Consider the following 25,857-nt stretch of genomic DNA (forward strand, 5'->3'; position numbering starts at 1 on the left):
ATAATTAGACACAAAATCTAGATGAACAATTTTTCTCCTACTGGCATTCTCAAAGGTTTGTAGAAGATCTGACTGAAGGAACAAAGAAGAATCTTAATGAACAAACAATCCTGTTGGATTTTTAAATTGCTCCGCTCTGATCGTCAGATACTGGTGCAAGACCTTCAACAGACTAAGGAATCAGCTCAAATGTAAAATATAATCATCTGCTGATTGATACCATACACCAGATAAGCACATATAGATATTAGAGAAAGGGGGAAGGGAACTAGACTAAGTTGCCACTAGACAACCTCTACTTCCTATGACCAAGTGGAACTGCCTTCCCTGCAAAATTGGGCCCCTAATCCCAAACTTCACACATGATCCAAAACACCTGTCGACTGAGACCCAGAAAAGTTGCACTCACTTTGCCCAGATCCTGCAAAGGTCCTCCACCAATGCAACCAATGTTATTGCAGTTCCACGCCCAGCTCCAAATCGATTTCCTGCCTGAGCAGGGGGTTGGACTAGAAGACCTCCAAGGTCTCTGGTTTTTCTCTTTTCATGCGTAATTCCAATTGATTCATTCACACTATGGACAATATGATCAGGTTTTGCTCTACCTAACTTTTCCAAGATTAACCTAGGAAGCTGACAAGTATTTCATTTAATATTTTTGTTTCCCAAAAGTATTTAAAACATAAATTAGTCCATCAATCAATAATCAGATTATATAAGGAATTCTAGACTGGAAATAAAGAAAATTTGTACTTCCTTTTAAAAAATACACGTTGACCCCTAATCCTAAAGCAGCTATGATAAAAAGACACAACGAAGCAAAAAAAGGTCACAAATCACAACCACATGACTGTAGGACGCTTCAACCAGTTATACTGGTTGCGAAGCGCATAAAATGCAGTCATGTGATGTCATGCAGGGAGGGAGGACACATTTTACAATGGCCAGAAAGTTTTTCTTCCCCCAAGGCCATCACAACTCCAAACAGTTGTTAAACAACTGGCCTGGCTTTAATCCAAGGAACATGAGGGAACAAATAATTCCCTCAACACTGTCAAACTATTTACTAAATCTGCACTACTATTAATCTTCTCATCATTTTCATCACCAATCTCTTCCCACTTATGACTGTATGACTGTAACTTTGTTGCTGGCAATCCTTATGATTTATATTGATATTGATTGTTTCCTGATTGCTTATTTGTACCCTAGGATTATCATTCTGTTGTATCATTAAGGGTTAAATTTGTACCCTATGACCATCATTAAGTGTTGTAAGTGTTGTACCTTGATGAAGGTATCTTTTCTTTTATGTACACTGAGAGCGTATGCACCAAGACAAATTCCTTGTTTGTCCAATCACACTTGGCCAATAATTTCTATTCTATTCTATTCTACTCTACTTTATTCTGCTATTCTATTCTATTCTATTCTATTCTATTCTATTCTATTCTATTCTATTCTATTCTATTCTATACCATACCATACCATACCATACCATACCATACCATACCATTCTATTCTATTCTATTCTATTCTATGTATATTCAGAAGGACATTCCAAAGACCCAATAGGCATTATTCCCTAGTTTTAACAAAAGGCTGAATAAAATGTAAGAAACTGCTAAAAATACAAATAATCATTGACATTTTTGAAAGATAACACTGCATTGCCTGGATGAAGCTGTCTATCTAGACCCGTTCCAGTCCGGCTTCCGGCCCAGTCATAGTACGGAGACAGTTTTGGTCGCGTTGGTGGATGACCTCTGGAGGCCCAGGGATAGGGGTTGCTCCTCTGCCCTGGTCCTATTAGATCTCTCAGCGGCTTTTGATACCATCGACCATGGTATCTTGCTGCACCGGTTGGAGAGTATGGGAGTGGGAGGCACCGTTTATCGGTGGTTCTCCTCCTATCTCTCTGACCGGTCGCAGACGGTGTTGACAGGGGGGCAGAGATCGACCGCGAGGCGCCTTACTTGTGGGGTGCCTCAGGGGTCGATTCTCTCGCCTCTCCTGTTCAACATCTATATGAAGCCGCTGGGTGAGGTCATCAGTGGTTTCGGGGTGAGTTACCATCTGTACGCTGATGACACGCAGCTGTACTTTTCCACCCCGGACCACCCCAATGAAGCTGTCGAAGTGCTGTCCCAGTGTCTGGAAGCTGTATGGGTCTGGATGGGGAAAAACAGACTCAAGCTCAATCCCTCCAAGACGGAGTGGCTGTGGATGCCGGCACCCCGGTACAGTCAGCTGCAACCGCGGCTGATTGTTGGGGGCGAGTTATTGGCCCCAATGGAGGGGGTACGCAACTTGGGTGTCCTCCTGGATAGACGGCTGTCGTTTGATGATCATTTGGCGGCCACCTCCAGGAGGGCCTTTCACCAAGTACGCTTGGTTCGCCAGTTGCGCCCCTTCCTTGACCGGGATGCCTTATGCACGGTCACTCACACTCTTGTCATTTCTCGTTTGGATTATTGCAATGCTCTCTACATGGGGCTGCCCTTGAAGTGCACCCGGAGGCTGCAGCTAGTCCAGAATGCAGCTGCACGGGTAATAGTGGGAGCCACTCGTTGCTCCCATGTAACACCACTCCTGCGCAGTCTGCACTGGCTTCCTGTGGTCTTTCGGGTGCGCTTTAAGATCTTGGTGACCACCTTTAAAGCGCTCCATGGCTTAGGGCCCGGGTACTTACGGGACCGCCTGCTGTTACCTTATTTATTTATTTATTTATTTATTTATTAAATTTTTATACCACCCTTCTCCCAAAGGACTCAGGGCGGTGTACAGCCAAAATAAAACACAATATATATACAATTAAAATCAAAATTTAAAATAAAGCATATTACAAAAAGGCCAATATTTAAAATTTAAATTTAAAATTTAAAAATTTAAAACCACCCAACAATAAAAACCCAATTTAAAATATTAAAAAACCATTATGCCAGTCCAGCTTGAATAAATAAGTGTGTTTTTAGCTCACGGCGAAAGGTCCGAAGATCAGGCACTTGGCGTAGGCCAGGGGGAAGTTCATTCCAGAGCGTCGATGCTCCAACAGAGAAGGCCCTACTCCTGGGGGCCGCCAGCCGACACTGTTTGGCGGACGGCACCCTGAGGAGACCTTCTCTGTGAGAGCGTACGGGTCGGTGGGAGGCATAAGGTAACAGCAGGCGGTCTCGTAAGTACCCGGGTCCTAAGCCATGGAGCGCTTTAAAGGTGGTAACCAAAATCTTGAAGCGCACCCGAAAGACCACAGGAAGCCAGTGCAGACTACGCAGCAGTGATGTTACATGGGAGCCACGAGCGGCTCCCGTTACTACTCGCGCAGCCGCATTCTGGACTAACTGTAGCCTCCGGGTGCACCTCAAGGGCAGCCCCATGTAGAGAGCATTGCAATAATCCAACCGAGACGTGACCAGGCGTGAGTGACTGTGCAAAAGGCATCCCGGGCAAGGAAGGGACGCACCTGGCGGACCAAGCGAACTTGGTAAAAGGCCCCCCTGGAGACGGCCGCCAGATGTTCACCAAAGGACAGCCGTCTATCCAGGAGGACGCCCAAGTTGCGAACCACCTCCTTTGGGGCCACTAACTGCTTCAACAGTCAGCTGCGGGTGCAGCTGACTGTACCGGGGTGCCGGCATCCACAGCCACTCCGTCTTGGAGGGATTGAGCTTGAGTCTGTTTCTCCCCATCCAGACCCGTACGGCTTCCAGGTACCGGGACAGCACTTCGACCGCTTCGTTGGGGTGGTCCGGGGTGGAAAAGTACAGCTGAGTGTCGTCAGCATACAGATGATAACTCACCCCGAAACCACTGATGACCTCGCCCAGCGGCTTCATATAGATGTTGAACAGGAGAGGCGAGAGAATCGATCCCTGAGGCACCCCACAAGTGAGGCGCCTAGCGGACGACCTCTGCCCCCCGTCAACACCGTCTGCGACCGGTCAGAGAGATAAGAGGAGAACCACCGATAAACGGTGCCTCCCACTCCCAATCCCTCCAACTGGCGCAGCAGGATACCATGGCCGATGGTATCAAAAGCCGCTGAGAGATCTAATAGGACCAAGGCAGAGGAGCAACCCCTATCCCTGGCCCTCCAGAGGTCATCCACCAACGCAACCAAAGCCGTCTCCGTGCTATAACCGGGTCGGAAGCCGGACTGGAACGGGTCTAGATAGACAGCTTCATCCAGGTGCCGGGGAAGCTGCCATGCAACCACACTCTCTACAACCTTCGCCACAAAGCGAAGGTTGGAGACTGGCCGGTAATTCCCCAAAATAGCTGGGTCCAGAGAAGGCTTCTTAAGGAGGGGTCTCACCACCGCCTCTTTCAAGGCGGCGGGGAAAACCCCTTCCAACAAAGAAGCATTTATAATCCCCTGGAGCCAGCCTCGTGTCACTTCCTGAGCAGCCAGCACTAACCAGGAAGGGCACGGGTCCAGTAAACATGTAGTTGCATGTAACCTCCCCAGCAACCTGTCCACGTCCTCGAGAGCCACAGAATCAAACTCATCCCAAATAACCTCAACAAGACGTTTCTCCGTCATCTCGGTTGGATCATCGCAATCTTGGTCCAAACTATCCCGAAGCTGAACGATTTTATCGTATAGATAACCGTTAAACTCCTCAGCTCGTCCCTGTAAAGGGTCATCCCGTCCCTCCTGATGATGGAGGGAACGGATCACCCGAAACAAAGCGGCCGGGCGGTTATCTGCCAATGCAATGAGGGTGGAAACGTAAGAACGTTTCGCCTCCCTCATTGCCACTAGGTAGGTCTTAGTAAAAGACCTCACTAGTGTCCGATCAGCCTCGGAACGGCTAGACCTCCAGGTGCTCTCTAGGCGTCTTCTCCGGCGTTTCATCTCTCTCAGCTCCTCGGAAAACCAGGGAGCCAATTGAGATCTGCGCCGGGTCAGAGGCCGCAAAGGCACGACACGGTCCAAAGCCCCAGCCGCGGCCTGTTCCCAGGCCGCAACCAGATCTTCAAGCGTGCCGTGGGCAAGATCCTCAGGAAACGGCCCAAGCTCCGTCAGGAACCTCTCCGGGTCCATCAGGCACCTGGGACGGAACCAACGCATTGACTCCGTCTCCCTGCGGTGGTGAGCGGCGGTCCGAACGTCTAGGCAAAGAAGAAAATGATCTGACCATGACACCGGTTCCATCACTATATCTCCTAAATCCAGATCATTAACCCACTGACCAGAGATAAAAATCAGGTCTAGTGCGCCTCCTCCAATGTGTGTAGGGCCATCAGTTACTTGAATCAGGTCCAAGGCCATCATGGAGGCCTGGAACTCCTGAACCACCGTTGACGACAAGCCAGCCGATGGCAAGTTGAAATCCCCCAAGACCAGAAGTCTGGGAATCTCAACCGCCAAGCCAGCGAGCACCTCTAGTAGCTCAGGTAGGGCTGTAGTCACGTAGCAAGGAGCCAGGTACGTGATAAACAGCCCCATCTGATTCCGATGGCCCCACTTCACAAGGAGGGATTCACAACCAGCTATCTGAGGTACAGTAGACTCCCTCGGCTCCAGACTCTCTTTAATCACAACCGCCACCCCGCCACCCCTACCTTGGGCCCTCGGCTGATGGAATGCATGGAAACCCGGAGGGCACAGTTCAACCAGGGGTACGCCCCCCTCTGTGCCCAACCAGGTCTCCGTAATGCCCATAAAGTCCGCAGACTCCCTCTGAATAAGATCACAAATCAGGGGAGCCTTATTGACCACGGACCGGGCATTGCAAAGCATCAGCCGCAGACCCAAGCTCTGAGGGTCCTGACTATCCGGGGAACGAGTAAGGACTAAGGGGCCGGAGCACGTGATCGCTTTTAAACATCGAACACGTGCTCCCGAAGAACGATACGGCCCCCTGCCTCCGCCATATCTGCCTCCCACCGCCCTATGCCACCGCCTTATGCCTCCCACCGACCCGTACGCTCACACGGAGAGGGTCTTCTCAGGGTGCCATCTGCCAAACAATGTCGGCTGGCGGCCTCCAGGGGAAGGGCCTTCTCTGTTGGAGCTCCTACGCTTTGGAACGAACTTCCCCCTGGTTTACGCCAAGTGCCTGATCTTCGGACTTTTCGCCGTGAGCTGAAAATGCATTTATTTATTCAAGCAGGACTGGCTTAAAAGTTTTATTAAATTTTAATTGGGGTTATTTATGAATTATAGGGTTTTAAATTTTTTAAATTTCGGCCATCTTTGTAATATGTTTGGTTTTAAGTTTCTGTTTTAATGTGTATATTGTGGGTTTTTATTATCTGGCTGTACACTGCCCTGAGTCCTTCGGGAGAAGGGCGGTATAAAAATCTAATAAAATAAAATAAATAAATAAAATAAAATAATTGCATGCTAACAGAACCATTTTCCTAATTAAAATAATTATAAAGCTTAAAGATGATAAAAACTACATTTCATTTGCTTAAATACAGTTGCTTAAATGTTTCGTTGGGGAAAATCACCTGAATCTTTGGATTTCCTGCTGCAAAACAGCAACCCCAAAGCTCAAATGGCTCAGGCAGTTCACAAACGATACTTTTTGTCAGCTTAATGTGTTTATTAATATGACTGCTATTTTTAAATCAATTAAAAGTTATGCACCAGACCAAACTAAGGATAAACGAAAAGTAAACCTCTCTCCAGCCAGACCCACCTACACAATCCCACCACTGCTCTCCGATATTATAGCCCAAGGGCTTGGGAGTTTCTGATGGTCTCCAATCCAAACACTGAGCAGGCTCAGCCCTACTACTAGAGTTTTCAGGATTAGCAAGGAAGCTTAGAAGATATATATGAGGCATTGAGTTACAGTTCATAAACAGCCATGGTGATTACTGCTATATAAGCAAACATTATGGTATTTTTATGTTGTTGGGGGGGGGGTACTAAATCATACAGTATTGTATTTTTATGGTGCCTTGTCTAAGCATGTTCTACGAAGCCAGCTTTTTTTTTAATAAAATGACATAGTCTGTAAAGCCAATTATCTGACATCTTCAGCATTTTCCAACGTCCAGATGTATGGACTACAACTTGAGAATTCCCCAGCCAGCAAGACCAGCGCTGAGCATTCCAAGAGAGTTGAATTACAAACATCTGCAAGTTGCCCTAAACAACAGGCCACAGATCCCAGGAAGGCGTTAAATTGTTCCAGGGGCTTTAAGGGGAGGTGGGGCACATGTGTAAAACTTTAATAATTGTTATTCAGTATCTGTAAGCCAAAGCCAAAACAAAACACACTATTACTCCACATAAGGTGTGAATCTACTTGCTACCACAGTACCTTGCTTCACACATTCACAGCGTTAAAAATTGGGCTGAAATGGAAGCGTTCCATGTAAGCTTCGCTGTCTGAAAGGAGTGATATACTTTGAGTCTAATTGTGACCTACTAAATAAATGCCATCATCCAGTATACAGCATCACAGCTGAGCAACCTTCCAGAAAAACATCATTAATTGCACAGCTGCTGCAACTTTTTACTGAACAATTAAAAAACAGCCGCAAATAAAAATATAGACAAAAGGAATATCCAGCAATGGCAAGCTTTCCTTACTTTATTCATCTCAAATCAGGAAAAAAGTAAAGACTGTTTTAGACTGACAACAGTCAAATAATTTTTGATGGATAAACATTTGGGCTACCATATGTAATTAAATTCAGAAGGTTCAATCATCAATCCTAATTAGTTAAGGTCATACAAGTATTGAAACATGTAACAAGGGCCCAGCACGGCCTCCATAATGGAAAGTCAGTTCCAGCTAGCCTGCATATTAATAATTAACCAGCTCACTATATAGGCAATGGGGATCCTACTGTATAGATTGTATCTTTAATTTGTCCAATGGCAAAGCATGAGTTTTTGAGAAGATACATATCAGCTTTGCAGGTACAGATTCCATCATCTCCAGCTAGCAATGCCCGTCTAATTACAAAATGATAGAAGTTGCATACCAACAAATCAGAAAGGCATCAAGTTTTATTATCTCATATATCCCCGTTTGGAGCATTTGGTGTACTGTAGACAAAGCAACAGAATAAAAGGAATAAACTGCATAAATAAGAACCCACTGGGGGAAGGAAAGTTAGCACTAGTTATCTCTCGAGCCAAAGTTTATGAAACTATATTAAAGGAGTTATATACAGGCAATTTTGCCTAGCTACTTGTGGTAAGGGATGAACTGCCTTCTTCAGAAGTAATCATAACTGCATTCATCATAGGAGACCCATTATTTTCAAAAGCAAGGTTTGTACAATTTTCTCCCCAAAAATGAAAGATTACTTTTAAGCCTGAGAAAGTTACTATAAAACAGTTTTTATCACTAAAGACACCATGCAAATTTAAATTCTTCCTTCCTGTTTTTATACCAAACTGCTGTAATTTTGATACTAATGTACAACATTTAATGTAAAATTTTGGTGTTTTTTTTTCTGGTTTTAAATTATCACATTATTTTGGCCACCTAATGAGAAGGAAGGACTCACTAGAGAAGAGCCTAATGCTAGGAACAATGGAGGGCAAAAGAAGAAGGGGACGGCAGAGAAGGAGGTGGCTGGATGGAGTCACTGAAGCAGTCGGCGGGAGCTGAAATGGACTCCAGAGGATGGTAGAGGATAGGAAGGCCTGGAGGAACTTTGTGTCCATGGGGTTGCAATGGGTCGGACATGACTTCACAACTAACAACAACAATTATAACAAACTTTGTAAGTATGTGTTAATTTAAGAAATATAGTTTTTAAAAACAACATACTGCTGAATAAGCAAATATTTACAAAATATCGATCCTTCATCGTAAAAGCTATGCAAATATGATGCTGGAAATAATATATAGTACTGCACCAGTTTACATTTAATGTAGAACTGCAAAGTGGTTCCAGAGTTTTTTCTTCCTTAGGAACGCTTCAGAGTATCTTTTTTTTAATAAAGATTTTCTACAGATCAGAAATATTTGGGGCTCCCAGGAGCATATTTTAATTTTTATGACGTTGTGTAAAAATCACCATATATCCCGATTCCTACATTCATATCTTCCAAGCTTATTCTTCGTTTTAAATATTCAGTGTTAGAAATCTAGCTAGAAAAAAATATCTAGAAAATGCACATTTATACTGATGTACAAGAGAAGATCTTAACTAATGATGACTCTCAAACATGCTTTTTTACTTCCTTGCTGTAAATTTTAGAAATATCACACTATGCTACAACAATCTGATAGAGTAACCACTATGTTAATCCAATAAAAGCATGCTTCACTCCTCTGAAAACAACAAAATACCTTATCCCACCGGACTTGAAATCCTAGGCTTAGAAAACTTAGAACTCCGTCGCCTTTGACAAGACCTAAGTTTAACTCATAGAATCATCTATTGTAATGTCCTTCCTGTCAAAGACTACTTCAGCTTTAATTGCAATAATACAAGAGCAACCAATAGATTTAAACTTAATGTCAACCGCTTTAATCTAGATTGCAGAAAATATGACTTCTGTAACAGAATCATCAGTGCTTGGAACACTTTACCTGACTCTGTGGTCTCTTCCCATAATCCTAAAATCTTCAACCAAAAACTTTCTACTATTGACCTCACCCCATTCCTAAGACGACCATAAGGGGCGTGCATAAGCGCACAAACGTGCCTACCATTCCTGTCCTATTGTTTTTCATATATATATGTTTTCTGAGGTTTTCATATACATATGTTTTCTGAGGTTTTCGCGGGTGTTTGTATGTAGGTCTTTGGTTATTCGGGTTTTCTCCCGCGTAAAATTGGAAGTGTCTTGGCGACGTTTCGACGAAGTCTCATTCGTCATCTTCAGGCTTCAGCTTCGTGCTTCTGGGAGCAATGTGTGACTACAGCTGTTTCTTCCTTTTTAACCGCTAGTGGGGGTTTGAACTGATTGGGTGGGAGCTTGGCTGTGCTCTGATTGGATGGGGGGGGGTTTTGTGCTCTGGCTGGGGTGTGTCCTGTTTGGGTGGGGGCTTGGTTGTGCTCAAATTAGTCTGAGTTGCAGGGGGATTTGAGCTGGTGAGCTGCATTGCTGTTGTTTGGCTTCGTGGTCGTGGTCGTGCTACATCTTCATAGTGGGTGTCAGTCTGCTGTATGTATGGATTGGAGGGGTTTGAAATGGCTAATGTTGCAGCTGCGGTCTGGCTTCTGGTCCTTGGTCGTGCTTCATGATCAGTGTGGGTTTGGGTCTGCTTTCTGGGTGGATGTGTGGTGGTGACATCCTGTGTGGACCTCGTGAGTGTGTGTCTGGTGTCATTCCTCGTGTTAGGGACTCGTTTGTCAATAAGGGCGGGTTTCCAAATGGCTGGTAGGCGGGAGGTATCATCTTGTTTGTTCATGCTGTGTGGGCGTTTTTCTATCTCGATGGCTTCTCTGATTATTCTGTTGTTAAAGTGTTCAGTTTTGGCAATAGTTCTGGTCTTTTTAAAGTCAATATTGTGTCCTGTGGCTTTAAGGTGTTGGACCAGGGAAGAAGTTGGTTCCTCTTTTTTGACTGAGTTCTTGTGTTCTTCAATGCGTGCACTTATTCTTCTCTTGGTTTGTCCAATGTATGTGGTGGGGCAAGCGGTGCATGGGATTTCGTATACTGCTTGATTTTCTAACTCAATTTTGTCTTTGGGGTTTCTTAGGATGGTGGATATTTTTTGGTTTGTGCAGAATGCTGTCTTGATGTTGTGTTTGTGGAGGATCTTGCTAATTCTGTCTGTGGTGCCTTTTATATATGGGAGGAGGGCTGTGCCGTTTTCTTGTTCTCTGTCTTGGATTTTAGTGGGAGGTTGTTTTTGGATTAGTTTGGTAATCTTATTTCTCTGGAATCCATTGGATGTTAGTACGTTAGTGAGAGTGTGTAGTTCGGTTTTCAGGTGTTGTTCGTCAGCTAAGCGTTTTGCTCTGGAGATGAGTGTCTTGGCTACGGAGTTGATCTGTGCTGGGTGGTGGTGTGGAGTGCGTGCAGATAGCGGTTTGTGTATATTTTCTTCTGGTAGATGGTGTGTCCTAGGGAGCCATTGGGTTTCCTGTAGACTAGGAAGGGAAGTTGGTTGTTAGCTTCTGTTTCCATGGTGAACTGTATTTCACCAATCAGAGCACAGCCAAGCTCCCACCCAATCAGTTCAAACCCCCACTAGCAGTTAAAAAGGAAGAAACAGCTGCAGTCACACATTGCTCCCAGAAGCATGAAGCTGAAGCCTGAAGATGACGAATGAGACTTCGGCGAAACGTCGCCAAGACACTTCCAATTTTACGCGGGAGAAAACCTGAATAACCAAAGACCTACATACATATATATATATATATATATATATATATATATATATATATATATATATATATATATATATATATATATATATATATATATATATATGCTTATACCTCCTAATATTCCCTCACATATGTTTATATACTGTATAATCTTTTTGTGTGATGCTTATATATATTGTTGTGACAAAATAAATAAATAAATGAATGAATAAATATAGCTACAGAAATTATAGACAAACTACACTGACTGAAAAAAAAGGAAAACCTCTCAAGCACACACCACATGTGGAAATGTTGGTCAAAGAAAAGCAAACATATGTATATATACAACATGTAGAATTGTAGATCCTCTTGCGCTCAACAAAGTCCCTACCTTACATTGCTCGGTGCATAAGCATCAGTGGTGTTTTCTACTCTCCCCTTATCAGGCAAGATTGCAAGATGACTAGGAGAAAAATGCTATTTATTGATAGTTTCCATGGTACAATCCTTAAACCCCTTTGAGATTCAAAGGTCAGTCTCTCTTTAAAATCTTAAGAACTTTAAAGCTACTCACAGCATTAACTCCCAATGAGTTAATGTGTTAAAGGAGCGTAGCTACTCAGAGCATTAACTCCCAAGTCCAATTTGGGTCATCTCAGATGACCAAAAAGCACCAAACTGTAAAGGAAACCACATAGTCACGTATCTAATTAATAATTTTACTTGATGCCTTAGTAACCATCCAGTATAATAACAACTGCCAGTATTTTAAAAACCTTTTTTCACAATCTAATTTAACCACAGCTATTGTTTTCAAGGCATACATCAGACCTATATCTGGTTCCCTCCAGATGAATTAAGACAACAGCCTCTCACAATCACTAAGGTTCTAGAGTAGTTTTCTCAGCCTTAGGAACTTTTAGATGCATGGAGTTCAACTCAACCCAAATTCCCCGAAATTCTGAGAATTGAACTCCACACCTCTCAGAGTTACTAACGCTAGAACTAAGACTGCTTTAGAGGAAAGCAAATGAATCCAAGGTAGTGAGAAAAATGGTGACTACTGAGATAAAATTATAATGAGCCCACAACCATGCATTAGGTAGCGAAGTTAATGTACACAGTCTGTTTTGAGATTCAGAAATCAACTTCTGCTTTTTAGTTGGGCTCTTGAAAATGTTTTTTTTTCCCTGTGTGTTACCATCACCAAATAACCTTTCTGCAAAATGGGTTCCTGCGTAATCTGAAAACTGTGGTTTTAAAGAGGTAAATTAGGAACTTATTCATCTGTGTCACATATTTATGGACAGGCAACATTGTTTAATAAACAGATTTTTAAAACGGCTCTTGCTGGAGGAGTAGAAAAACTGAGCAGTTCTATCATAAATTTCCTTTCTCCACCATCCAAAATATCATTATTTTTTAATTCAGGATAAGAAAGCTAGAGTCCAACAGAAGACAATTTAAAATAGCCAGAGCTAGCAAAGCATCTCCTTCAAAAGTCTAGGTACTACGTTTGTGTGCAATTTTCCTTAAGCAAAATCTGTTTTGTTACTTTAATGCAGTATTTTCTCTATATTTAGACCATATCTATGGAGATTCTCAGTCATCCGGGACATGATTGTCCCGAAGGTGCTTTTTCAAAAGGCAACTGGACTTTTCGTTGTTTTGCTTGAAGACATTACGCTCCTCATCCAAGAAGTTTCTTCCGTTTTGAAGAAGAACTGAGGAAGTTTCTTGGATGAGGAGCAAACTATCTTCCAAGCTAAAGCAAGCTTTGAAAAACCACCTTTGGGATTTGGACCATCTGCATCCACATTTCTTTCACAACAAAATATTTCAGTGCTCCCTGTAACATGAGCACTAAAAACTACACCTTCCTTAACAAATATATCGCAAAACATCCACCAGTGGTAAGCAGTCACAGTATTTCTGACTTAAGGTCCAGTCATCTTCTCTTCTTGTAAATATGCCTATAACATACATATACTGGTATAACTGTACAGTATATACATCCAAGCATTCTTTAAACACACTAACCAAGAATCAACACCACTTGGTCCTAAGGTGCTCCAATAAATGCCCACCCTGCATTCTAAAGAATCTATTGCCTTCTATTGTTAATAGAGATAAGAAAATATGTTGGGAAAGAACTATTGGGAAGGAGGAACAAATAATGGGGGCGGGGGGGGGAAGTTCCTGTTTTCCTCAACATGATTTAAATGATGCATATCTCTCAAAGACAGAGGCTGCCCAGAGGGGTCAAGCCATGCCTGTTGCTTCCTTTCTGCCCACCAAAGGAGCCACTGATGACATAAAACCTCCCCCCCCTCCCCCAGTTTCCTAGGACAATGGCTCATGAGATAGCGGGCAAGATTAAAAGAAGTAGGGGGTCCATAGTATGTAAAATGTTCTCTGGACACAGCTAAATTAGGAGATAGGATTAGGTCAGTGATTGACTACTGTAGTTAAAGGTATTGGACAAATGGGGTCAATAAAGCTACTGAAATTACTGTAACTACTAGAACAACTGGTCCCAGTTCTCAAAATGGAAGCTAAAAGTCCCAAGTGCTTCTGAAATGTCACATCTATCATATCCATAGCCCAATCACTTGTCCTGCTCACCAAGATAAATGAAGTGACACCTTTAGAGCAGGGCTCTCCAAACTTAGCAACTTTTAAGACTTGTGGACTTCAACTCCCAGAATTCCCCAGCCAGTATTCTGGGAGTTGAAGTCCACAAGTCTTAAAGTTGCCAAGTTTGGAGAGAGCTGCTTTAGAGCAATGTCGGAAGCCAGGATCTCCTCCCTCCCCACAAGTAAAAAGGGGGAAAATCATCACCAGAGTCCAGGAACATTTCCTAACAACAGGGATGATGCTGTCTTCATCTCCAAGCATGGAGAGAAAGGAAAGAATACTTGCAAGCTCATCCAGGATGGGGAGATAGCACTGACCGATCAAGACGTTACAATGATTAGTTGTAAAATGTATGCAAACTTCCAAAATTCCATGAAAAACCAATACAACTATATTGGTGTGGGGGAGGGGTAAGGCCAGGCTTCAAGTCAGTCTCAACGCATGACTTTCCACAGAGTTTCCTGGGCAACACGTTTGGAAATCATTTGCCATTGCCTTTTTCCTAGGGCTGAGAGAGATGGACCAACTTTGTGCCAAGAGCCCAGATTGTGATCAGGTGATCACAGGGTGTTGCAAATGACACAAATGTGAGGACTGGTCATTACCACTTGTGCAGCACTGTTGTCACTTGGTCACTGAACAAGTGCTAGTTAAACAAGTGTCTAGTTGTATATCAAGACAACTAAATACAGGGCCAGTTTTCCCCCTCTTGTCATCACTCTTCTGAACACCTAATTCTTACAGTTCTGTCTAATGTCTATGTATATAAACACACACATATAGCAGCTGTAATATTATTTATCCTCATCTTCTTTACTTCCCCCTTTTATAAATTTTACGATAATGATGATGGTGTCTGTTGTGTTGCATGTAGGCTGAGTGCTTCTGAACCTGAGACAAATTCCTTGTGTGTCTAATCACACTATAGAATAGAACAGGACTAGGACTAGAAATAAGAATAGAATAACAGAGTTGGAAGGGAACCTTGAAGGTCTTCTAGTCCAACCCACTCTCAGGCAGGAAACTCTAATCTATACCCATTTCAGACAAATGGCTGTCTAATCTCGTTTTAAAAATTTCCAGTGATGGAGCACTCACAACTGCCAGAGGCAAGTTGGTCCACTGGTTAATTGTTTTAACTGTCAGGAAATTTCTCCTTAATTCTAGGTTGCTTCTCTCCTTGATTAGTTTCCACCCATTGCTTCTTATCTTGCCTTCAGATGCTTTGGAGAATAGGTGGACCTTTTCTTTCTGGCAACCCATGAGATATTGGAAAACCGTAAATCACCTCTAGTCCTTCTTTTCTCTAGACTGGCCAAACTCAGTCAGCAACTGTTCTTCATCTTTTAGCCTCCAGTCCCCTAATCACCTTTGTTGCTCTTCTCTGCACTCTTTCTAGAGTCTCAACATCTTTTTTACATCATGGTGATGTAAATAAGGTATTCAATTCAATAAATGAGGATCACCTATACAACTCATATTCTGCTGGTTTTCTAATCTGGCACAATTAACCACTTACACCTAACTAGCTCTCTATATGCTAATTATATTTCATAATTCTACATTTTATCTGAACAAAGAATATATAAATAGTATTAATAAATACATTATTATACTCAAATCTATTCATTTTTTTATGACTGAATGGAAATAGTCACTACAATTTCAAAAATCCCTGACAAGACATCAGAACATAAAATGTGTCTTGCTGGATCAGATTCCTGATCCATCTAGTCCTGCAGTCTGTTCTTTCAGTGGCCACCAGCAATCATGTTGTTGCTATAATTCATTCCTAAGGATGGAAGTGCGACTTTTGCTCTTAACATTGAGTCACCTCCACCACTAACATATTTAATCCTGCATTTAGCAGTGAACAGCAGTAATCTGTTCCTGAAGTGGCAGCAGGTTTTAGTTTCCAGTTTGTGAACATGCTATCATCCTCCTCTTTATGCAACTGGGAGGAAGGGATGCAAATTACTGCATTGTACATTTCTGTATGTCTAAATTCTCCCCATTATACACCCCTTCTCTCATGAAGCAACTTCTCTCTCACGAATTCAGATATGGGGAAAAAAAATAAAACATAACAAAAGCAAATCTGACTTAGATTTAATCCTCCATCAAAATTCCACTTGTCAACTTATTTCTGTCCCTTGCACAAGACTTCTGAATACTGTTAAATGAGAGAGGAGTGCTTGAAGTATCTTATGCCTTCACATGAAACTCAAGATTCCTTTCAATCAAAAAAAATGTTGGTTTTAAAAAGTATACTGTTTTATTTTCACAACATGCTTGCCTTGCTCAACCCAATTCTATTTATCAAATTTCTAAGGCTGCTTGACTCATAACAACTCAGGGCAGCACACATTAGTACAAAGTAGAATACATTATATATAGCAGAAACAAATGACAAATATCCACAAAGAGCAATAAAATCAAAACCCTCAAGATCACATATTCTCCAAAAAGTGGTCCAAGTGTGTAGAAAGAGCCAAGTCATCAAGACTTACTTAAAACCAGGGTAACAACTGAAATTATTCCAGAGGAAAGGAAATCCTACTTCTTAGGTTCTATCAGGTGACACTTTAATTTTCTGGATTTGCAATGCATACAAATAATAAACCATATTAAACTATCAACCAGAACCTTGATTTGCATATCTTGTTCAGCGAAAGTGGACTTCAATTCAGTGCTATATAAACAAAACTTATTAGACCAATTTTTTAAAGAAGAATTTATTCCATTCTAATTCCCATGTTCATCTCTTTCCCTCCATTATTGGAGAAAGGGAAGACAATATATCAGCCTGATATCAATTTCATCAAAACTTACAGCCAGCATGACCAACACGGTGCATCTTTGGGACAATCAGAGTTGCAACTCATCAAAATTGGGAAGACTGAACAATATTGAAATAGTCTTCAAAAATGAACCAAAAGGAGCAAAAGGAAAAGGACCCAAAGACCAAGGTATCAGCCAGTCTCATATGAACGGATCCCTTGAAGGGATTCAGAGCAAATCATAAAATGCAAACACTATGAAAATAACGCACTGATGTCTAGATGTTAGCTTAGATTTATGAAGAACAAACTCTGGATAATCTCATTCCATTCCTTTAATCTATTAATTCCTCAGTAAATTGTGAGAAAGCTGCAGATATACTGTGACATGACTTCAGCCAAGCACCCAATAAAACACCCATGAAATTCTCATTAGCAAGCTGGATATATGGTTTGCAGGTTTATTAGGTGGCACCAACACCTAATACCATGCAAAACACTGCCCCATTCAACATAAACAATCCTGGTCTGCATACTTGGCAGCATTTTATTAATGCCACAGAAAAGAAATTGGAAGAATTATAAATTTGTAAAATCTATGAAAAAACAATGTTTAAGTCACAGAGCGGAAACTGAAGAAAGCATGTGTGAAAATAGTGAAGAAAACTGATTGCTAACAAGCTGGGTGCAACTTGAAGGATGCAACTTGGCTACTAAAAATTAAAATGGAGCTTTCAGGCTACCTCAAATAATACTTTTAAAATCATAAAATTATATTTTGCATTGGCAGACTTCCATTTTAGTACTGGAGCCATTTCAGGACAGGGATGCAACAAAGGACAGTGTGAACCGCGGAGTCCAGAAACAATATCCTAGAGCAGTGTTTCCTAACCTTGGCGGGTTGAAGATATGTAGACTTCAATTCCCAGAATTCCCCAGCCAGTGCGCTGCTTTAAGTCCAACTATCTTAAAGATAGTTGGACTTAAAGCATGCTGGATGAGGAATTCTTGGGAGTTGAAACCCAACTATCTTAAAGCACGATGGCTGGGGAATCCTGGGAGTTGAAGTCCACCCATCTTCAACCTGCTACGGTTGGGAAACGCCACACAGTTTAAACTAAGGTTGGATGGGGAATACATTAACCACTTTCAAAGGGCCCACAAGGACATACCTATAAACATCCCATTAGAGCAGGGGTCTCCAACCTTGGTCCCTTTAAGACTTGTGGACTTCAACTCCCAGAGCTCCTCAGCCAGCAAAGCTGGCTGAGGAACTCTGGGAGTTGAAGTCCACAAGTCTTAAAGGGACCAAGGTTGGAGACCCCTGCTTTAGAGGACAGGAGGCACAATACCGCACAACCATGTCTCTCAAACTCAGCAACTTTCAGCTGTCTGGGAGTGGAGAATTCTGGGAGTTGAAGTCCACACATCCTAAAGGTTGTGAGAGACCCCCCCCCTTGTACAATACAGGTAGTCCTCGACTTGCAGCAGTTCATTTAACGACCGTTCAAAATTAACGCCACTGAAAAAAGCGACTTAGGATCATTTTTCGCCCTTATAACCGCCGCAGCCTCCCCACGGTCAACGTGATCCAAAAAAAAAAAATTCAGCCCGCTTGTCAACCGATTCCTATGTATGAAATCCACGGGATCCTCTTTTGCTTTGCGCTCTTCCGCCACAAGCAAAAAGTCAAGCCTTCGAACAACCCTGTTAACAGTCAACCGCCATGGGCAACGAAGGTGGTCAACTCACTTAACAACCGTCTCGCTTAGCAACCAGAATTCAGGGGTTGGGTGTTCCGTTACCCGTCGCAAGCTGAGGACTACCTGTAAGACATATCCGCGAAACCCACCCACCCACCCCCGAACGGAAGGAACCTCCAAGGAGAGAGAGACATCCTCTCTCTCTCCAAGAAGAGGCGGGGCCTGCCTAAGAAGTGAGGATGCTGAGGGACTGGGGGTGTGGGGTGGACTAGATGACCTCTAGGAACCTTTCGAACAATCCCGGATTCTCTCCAGCTTCGGGCATGGAAACCTCAGGGCGCGGGTCTCTCTACTGAGGGGGGGAGGGCCGCGACGGCATGCAGGTCCCCCCCACTCCCCAAACGACAACCCCCCCCCCTCACTCTTTCCCCGTCAGAAGCCCCATGCTCGAGGGGGGAGTAGGGTCTCGAACTCCAGGGCTGCAGACCCCGCGTGACGTGACTCCCCACACGGGTTTACAGGCCCTTCTCGTCCCTCGCGTGAAGTGTGTGGGGGAGGGAAGGGCCTCGGTAGCCCTCAGGAGTCGCGGCCCAGGCCAGGCGGCGGCGACGGACGGCCCACTGGCTCTCCCGCCCCCTCCCCTGAGGTAAATCGCCCAGCCCTCGACGGACGACGACGCTCGCCTTACCGGTGGGCAGCGGCTCCCGTCGCGTCGTCGCCTCTCAGAGTGGCCGCTGAGGGGAGCAGAGCGGCGGGAGGGGGGAGGGGCGCCTCTGAAAACAGCCGTTTGCTTCTCCTCCGCCTCCAACGGCCGAACAGCCCCCGCCACCGGCCGCCGATTGGCTGCTGCCCCGCGCGGAGGGACAGCCGGCCCCGCCAATCGCAAAGCGAGGTCCACGGGCGTCTCCGCCAATGGCTTTACCCCGCGCGCCGGGCCCCGCCTCCCCGCTGGTTAAAGAGCTCCGGGGGGCTCGCGTCGCCTTTCTTTTCTCTCTCTCTCCCCCCCACTTCCGCTCCGGCGCTGGTCATTGGTCGGGAGGCGACCAATGAGAAGTCGCGCGGAGGAGGGGTTGGATGGCGACCGCCGCTCGGATTGGAGGAGGGGGAGGAAGAAAAGGTGGGCCGGGCCGAGCGAGGCCCGGCCACGCCCTTTCGGGCCCTCTTGGGAAGCGATGGGTGAAGCGACGCGGGCGGCCTACGTGAGGACGTGCACAGCAGCAGCCGTGCGGGGGTGGGAGGGGTTTGCGGGGCCTGGCGCACCAATCGGGGAGGAGTGGGCGGCTTCTTTTCCGAAGACCACGCCCACACACGCTTTTCCCCGCCTCCCTTCTGCTATTTCCCCCACGCGAGTTTGCTTACACGTTGCACAGCAATCCAGTGGGCAAAAAATGGGGGAGACCCACATAAGGGTCCCGATCCTCGGGTGGGAGTTGGAGCGTGCATAGCATTGCACCTATGCTGGGAGAGGGGAGGAGACCCACTACCCATTGGGACTCTTCTCCTAAGTGATAATCTATAATTTGCCCTCGGATCTTGATTCTATCTGCAATAGTGGCCAAAACTGGAAACCTTTTGGGAAAAGTGTATTTTTGAGGTTTGATGGCTAATAACCCCACTTTTGGGGGGGGACTTTCAAGATAATCCTATTCCACTGCTGGAATGGCCTGGGAATAGCCCAGATTTTCTTAACCCAATTGAAAATCTATGGAGCCGACTAAAGAAACTTGTTAAGTCAGAAGCGACCCAGCAATAAAACCCAGTTAATAGAAGCAATAATTCAATCTTGGTTTCACATGATAACTGCTGCAGAACCAAAGACTTGGTTCACTCCATGGGAAGATGTTGTAAGGCCATCATTCATGCTAAAGGTTACCCAACAAAATATTAACTGACATGGTGATAATTTTTGTATATCTCGGTTTTTCTATGGGGATAATTTTTGTATATCATTTTTTCTACGTGTTTCACTTTTCCTTTTACTGTAACTGCTATTCTAATAGCAATTCCTTCAGAAGTTATGACATTACGTTCTTGATTAAAGTATCTTTCCACTGATATATAATTTTATGGTACTACTCGGGTGAAATGCTCCCGGTTCAGACTGGATCACAACGATCCGGTAGCTATTGGGGCAGGTAGTTCGGAGAACCGGTAGCAAAAATCCCTGCCCCCTCCCCCAATGCCCACGCCTCGCTGTTGCTCGTCTCTGTCCTTGAAGCTCTCAGTGGTGATATAGCTGCAAAGGGCTGCAGTACAACTGATGAGCGCTGTAGGCAGCTAGTAAACCGGGGCCTCTATTTTTAAAGAAGGTAGACCGGTGCCTGCCAAAAAAAGGCACTTGTTAGACTGGGACCTCTCAGTAAAAGGCAATTGGTAAACCGGGGCCTCTATTTTTAAAGAAAGTAGACCGGTGCCTCCCAAGTTTTGTATATTTTATTATTTTCATTCTTTATTATTATCGACCATGCTCATTCAGTCACCTGACCCCCCAAACCACACCCACCAATTAAGCCACGCCCACAGAACCGGTAGGGGAAAAATTTTTAGATTTCACCCCTGGTACTACTCCAAAAAAAGGGGTGTTATTAGCTAGTTTTAGAAAATACACTTTTCCCAAAAGGTTTCCACAATTTTGGCCACTACTGTAGCATCATTCATTCATACATCCAAGATTGCCAGATTGGAAAGGATCAAAATTATTTTGAATTCCGGACAGAGAAAGTACTAACGGAGTCAGTACAGAATCTGAAAGATGCTATAGTTTATTTTATTGCTTGTGGGGGGGGGGGAAATGTTTTTCAAAATGCAATCCAAACTTCAGTGACACTTTTTTCTTAGAAAACGAGAAAGAACAAACCTGAAAAAACAGGAAAACCTGAAAGAGATTTTAAAGGATTTTTTTTTTTTAAAAAAGGAAAAACTCAAGAGCAAAATCCAAAAAGATCTTGCCAAAGTGCTTATTCTAATAAAAAGCATCTAAAAAGCATTACAAGTTATGAAGCTGGATGAAATGGGTATTAAAAAGGATTTCTGCAATCAAACTGTGCTTGAAGTGGTACCATTTGGATCAGTGGTGGGTTTCAAAATTTTTTACTACCGATTCTGTGGCCGTGGCTTGATGGGTGTGGCATTGTAAGGCCGTCATTCATGCTAAAGATTACCCAACGAAGTATTAACTGACATGGTGATCATTTTTGTATATCTCATTTTTTCTATGTTTCACTTTTCTTTCTACTGTAACTGCTATTCCCGTAGCAAATCCTTCATAAAAGTTATTGCATTACATTCTTAATTAAATTATCTTTCCATTGATATATAATTTTATGGTAATACTCCAAAAAAAGTGGTGCTATTAGCTAGTTTTAGAAAATACACTTTTCCCAAAAGATTTCCACAATTTTGGCCACTACTGTATCTACCAATCTATTCAATTAAAATATCCATCCCGTTGCAATTCTGTGGCTTCGCAATAGGGTGATTTTATTATGGTTCCATTTTAATATTTTATCCCTTATATTGCATTGGCCACATCTCTTATGGGGGGAGGGAGAGGGTGGACGGATGGACAGACGGACGGACAGATAGATGATGGATAGATAATTAGATGGATGAATGGATGGATAGGTAGGTATGCAGACGGATGGGTGATGGAGAGGTTGGATGGATAGATGATGCATAGAGATGGATGGATGGATGGATGGATGGATGGATGGATGGATGGATGGATGGATGGATGGATAGATTTGCTGACACTTTCAATTAAATTTTTATATTGGTGATTGCATGATCTCTCTAGATACCATATGCTATTCATATCTAATTTTTATCGTATTTATACATTAAATGGATAAATCAAATTAAATATTGCTTCTTTATGTATAAATTCTATATAATTTTTACATTTATGGGATATAAAAAAAATGTTCCTTTTTTCCTTCTCTAGTTTTATCCTGCACTTCATAATATGTAGTAAATGCATCTTGCCACGATCCCAGCCATTCTGCCCAGTAGCTATAACTGTCTATATTTAATTAATTATAAGTTCAATTTAATTCATTTCTAATTTGTAAATTATAAACTGAATGGATGGGAACTAAACTTATCAGCCTGCCCAGTCTTGGTCCAACAATTTTAATCTCTATCCCAGGCTGGTTCTGAAATCCTACGTAGGAAGATTTTCAAAGTCAGACAAAAAGAAAGTTGTTTTGGCTTTTTCTCTAGTAAGGCAGTCAGATGTGCAACGATTCTGTACAAGTAACATTACAGGTACTCCTCAACTTACAACCACTTGTTTAATGACCCCTCAAAATTACAGAAGCACTGAAAAAAAGTAACTTGACCAGCTCCCCCACTTTTGACGGTTGCAACATCCCCATGGTCAAGGAGTCAAAATTCGGATGCTTGACAACTGGCATGTATTTATGACAGTTCTGGGGTCATGAGATCACCATTTCCTACCTTCCCAGCCAGGTTCTGACAAGCAAAGTCAGTGGGGGAAGCCAGATTCACTTAACAACCGCAGGTTCACTTAACAACTGCAGTGATTCGTTTAAAAACTGCCTTGCTTAACAACGAACATTTACCACTCAATAATACTCCAAAGTCTAGAACTACCTGTACCCAATTTGGTTCCCAGTAAGCTGGTAAAGTTTAATCAGAGATCACCTTTATTTAAAGAGACAGAGCACTGACAGGTTTGTAAAACCCGGATGAAGAATTGGACAATTTAGACTGGAGAAATATGCAGGGTTTTTATTTTACTTCTGAACAAGTGCACACAAAACCAGTTAAGACGCACAAAGGTACATTGGTTTGGAGCATATGCCCCCTTTCCCCCCCCCCCGGCCCATCCTCCAAAAGTTTTTGCTAATTAAAGGAGACTTCCTGTTAATTAGAGATTTCTGTGAAGGCGGTATCAAGGTGGCCTGTCATTTTGTGAAAGGATCCCTAATCTGTTCCGTGCTTTGGGGAAGGAAAAAGAAATGTGGCTTTAAAAGTGCCAAGAAAACTTTTTTCCCAACTTTAAAAGGCAATGGGAGGAATTGATGGGCTGAGCCTGGTAAGGCTATTCAATTTTGAAGTCTCAGTCTCCTCCATGTTTAGATAGATCGTTCCAAAGGTTCATATCCTGGCTGTGCTGACTTTCAACCTCTCCAACTCCTAAAATCAGCCATCCCTGTTTTCATAGGCCTGAGTTGGTTTTGACTCCTGGCAATTGCCTGGATCAAATTTTTGGAAGTAAATGGCCTTTGTCTTCTCCTGAGGGTGGAGAAAGAAGGGCTGGCCTAAAAGTCACCCCACTGAGTTGGTGCCTGAGGGCTCCCAATTTCTCATCTGGTCTTTTTAACTATTATACTAAACTGGTTCTCGCCCAATTATTTAATCCAGTGATTTTCAAATCTGGCAACTTTAATAAGATACATGGACTTCAACTCCTAGAATTCCCCATGCTGGGAAGTTGAAGTTCCACATTGCCAAGATTGGGAAACACTGATCCAGGCTATATTGCGTAGGAAGCTTTGGGAAGTAATTAATAGCATAAAAGTATATAGGTAGTCTTCAACTTACAACTGGCCACTTAATGATTGTTTAAAGTTACAACAGATACCCCCCACACACAAAAATTACAAGTAATCTTTAACTTACGATCACAATGGAGCCCAAGATTTCTGTCGCTAAGCAAGACAGTTGTTATGTGAGTTTTGCCCCATAATGCGCTCTTTCTTGCCACAGTTGTAAAGCGAATCACTGCAGTCATTACGTTAGAAACAAGGTTGGGAAGTGAATCCGGCTTCGCAATTGACTTTGCTTCTCAGGTTGCAACAGGGGATCACATGACTCCGGGACACTGCAACCGTCAGAAATATGAACGGGTTGCCAAGCATCCGAATTTTGATCACGTGACCACCGTGATGCTGCAACAATCGTGTAAAAAAATGGTCGTAAGACACTTTTTTCAGTGTCATTGTAATTTTGAACAATCACTAAAATGAATGGTTTTAACTGAATTACATTCTTGCAAGTCATTAATTGCCCAGATCCCAGCAACTAGATGTATGAAATCTACTGATAGAAACAGCAAACTAACTCAAAACTATTTCAGCATTCAAGAAGGCACATGATCTTTTTGATAGGAAATGTATTTTATTTTGAGAACTTCTGTTTGTACAAAATTAGCATAATTCAGAAAGGTAAAAAAAGTTGCTTTCTTCTGAACATTATTACAGATTTATAAAAATGCAAAAAACAAGTACATTTGTTCCAGTCTGTTTAACGTGAAGAGTGATTTATTTAGCAACCCTGGTTTATTTATTATGTTGAGGTATTCACTGTAGAGTATTGCGATTGTTGAGGTGAGAAAAAAACTGACCGCTGAATATATCGTCAAGATTTTCCATTCAAAAACTAATTACATATCTAGTTTCCCATCCTAAGCAAAACTAGAAAATTCAGAATTAGCAGGTTAAGAAACACGCATGCGGACTGCAAGATGATCATCTAAAACTAACGATACAGAATGATAATATTACAGTTGATAATTCCAAGAACAAAACTTTCCTCTGGCAGCTTGGAGTGTTTTTTTGTTTTTTTTAAGGGTTCAGAGATCAGTCTGATCAGCAAAGAGGACTGTTAAATTGTCCTTTTCAATGGCTTTTATATGTTCCCATAAGACAGCACAAAAATTAGGAAGCAGCACCTGGCTGGCAGATACAAAGGCAGAGGTAGCCATTTTGCATAAAGGCTCTTAAGACAAACGGATGATAAGGAAGAACCGTGGCTTTTAAAAACAAAAATAAACAATACACACAAATAAAACAATGGAATCTCGACACAACCGAGGGAAAATGCTGAAGCTCAAGCCGCATTACGCAGAAGCACCCCCAAAATGCCACCTTAAAAACAGCTAAAACACTTCAAACTTATAGCCCGGGATCCATTGCTTCAGAAGATTGTTCTAGCAATTAATTGAGCTACATACAAGATTTGATTCGTGAGAATGGCTTCGCCCCAATTTAATAGCAGGTTTCTGACAAGCAATAAGGTTCCCTTCGACCTATGCTCTGATCCGTATATATGTTAATTGGAAATGCTACCAAATTTTATACATACATATATATATATGCATAGAGCAAGTTGCTCAATCTTGGCTTTTTTTTTTTTTTGGAGGGTGGGGCTGGGAAGGGGGAACAGAGACAGAAGTTTTTCCAAAAGGTTATTTATTTAAATAAAACCCCACCAAAATCACACACGTTTTTTTTTTCTCCCGAAGGGGCAAGACAAAAAACAGAACTAAACTCCCAAAAACGGAAATGAGAAGTGCTTTACAGAATCACCGTCCGTTGCCGTAACCTGGGAAGAGCTGAACGAGAAGATCCTGCAGGGGTTGGTTGACTTCCATCATGTAGTTTTTGCCGAGATCGTAGCGGCAGGCTGGGCAGCTGTAGACTTTGGCTCGAAATGATCGATCCAGGCAGTCCTAGAAGAAA

At 42.9% G+C, this 25,857-nt stretch overlaps 2 protein-coding genes across 6 annotated transcripts in view; both read right to left on the reverse strand.

Annotated features, from left to right (window-relative positions):
- Positions 1-19,341, reverse strand: part of KDM4B (lysine demethylase 4B) — a 299,919-nt gene extending 280,578 nt beyond the window's left edge. Inside the window, exon 1 of one of the 3 annotated variants that reach the window (XM_058163587.1) lies at positions 19,059-19,330. The gene's annotated coding sequence lies outside the window, so the exon portion shown is untranslated. Of the gene's footprint in view, positions 1-19,058 lie in introns of all 3 variants that reach the window. The other 2 variants (XM_058163588.1, XM_058163589.1) reach the window with 2 other exon arrangements.
- A 5,132-nt stretch (positions 19,342-24,473) lies between these two features.
- UHRF1 (ubiquitin like with PHD and ring finger domains 1) overlaps positions 24,474-25,857 on the reverse strand; it is a 41,212-nt gene continuing 39,828 nt past the window's right edge. For all 3 annotated transcript variants that reach the window (XM_058163590.1, XM_058163593.1, XM_058163591.1), the window contains exon 17: positions 24,474-25,847. In XM_058163590.1, the coding sequence (XP_058019573.1) occupies positions 25,701-25,847 (147 nt within the window). In that variant the 3' untranslated portion in view covers positions 24,474-25,700. The remainder of the gene's footprint in view (positions 25,848-25,857) is intronic.

Source organism: Ahaetulla prasina, chromosome 1 (assembly GCF_028640845.1).
Source record: "Ahaetulla prasina isolate Xishuangbanna chromosome 1, ASM2864084v1, whole genome shotgun sequence".
Classification (NCBI taxonomy): domain Eukaryota; kingdom Metazoa; phylum Chordata; class Lepidosauria; order Squamata; family Colubridae; genus Ahaetulla; species Ahaetulla prasina.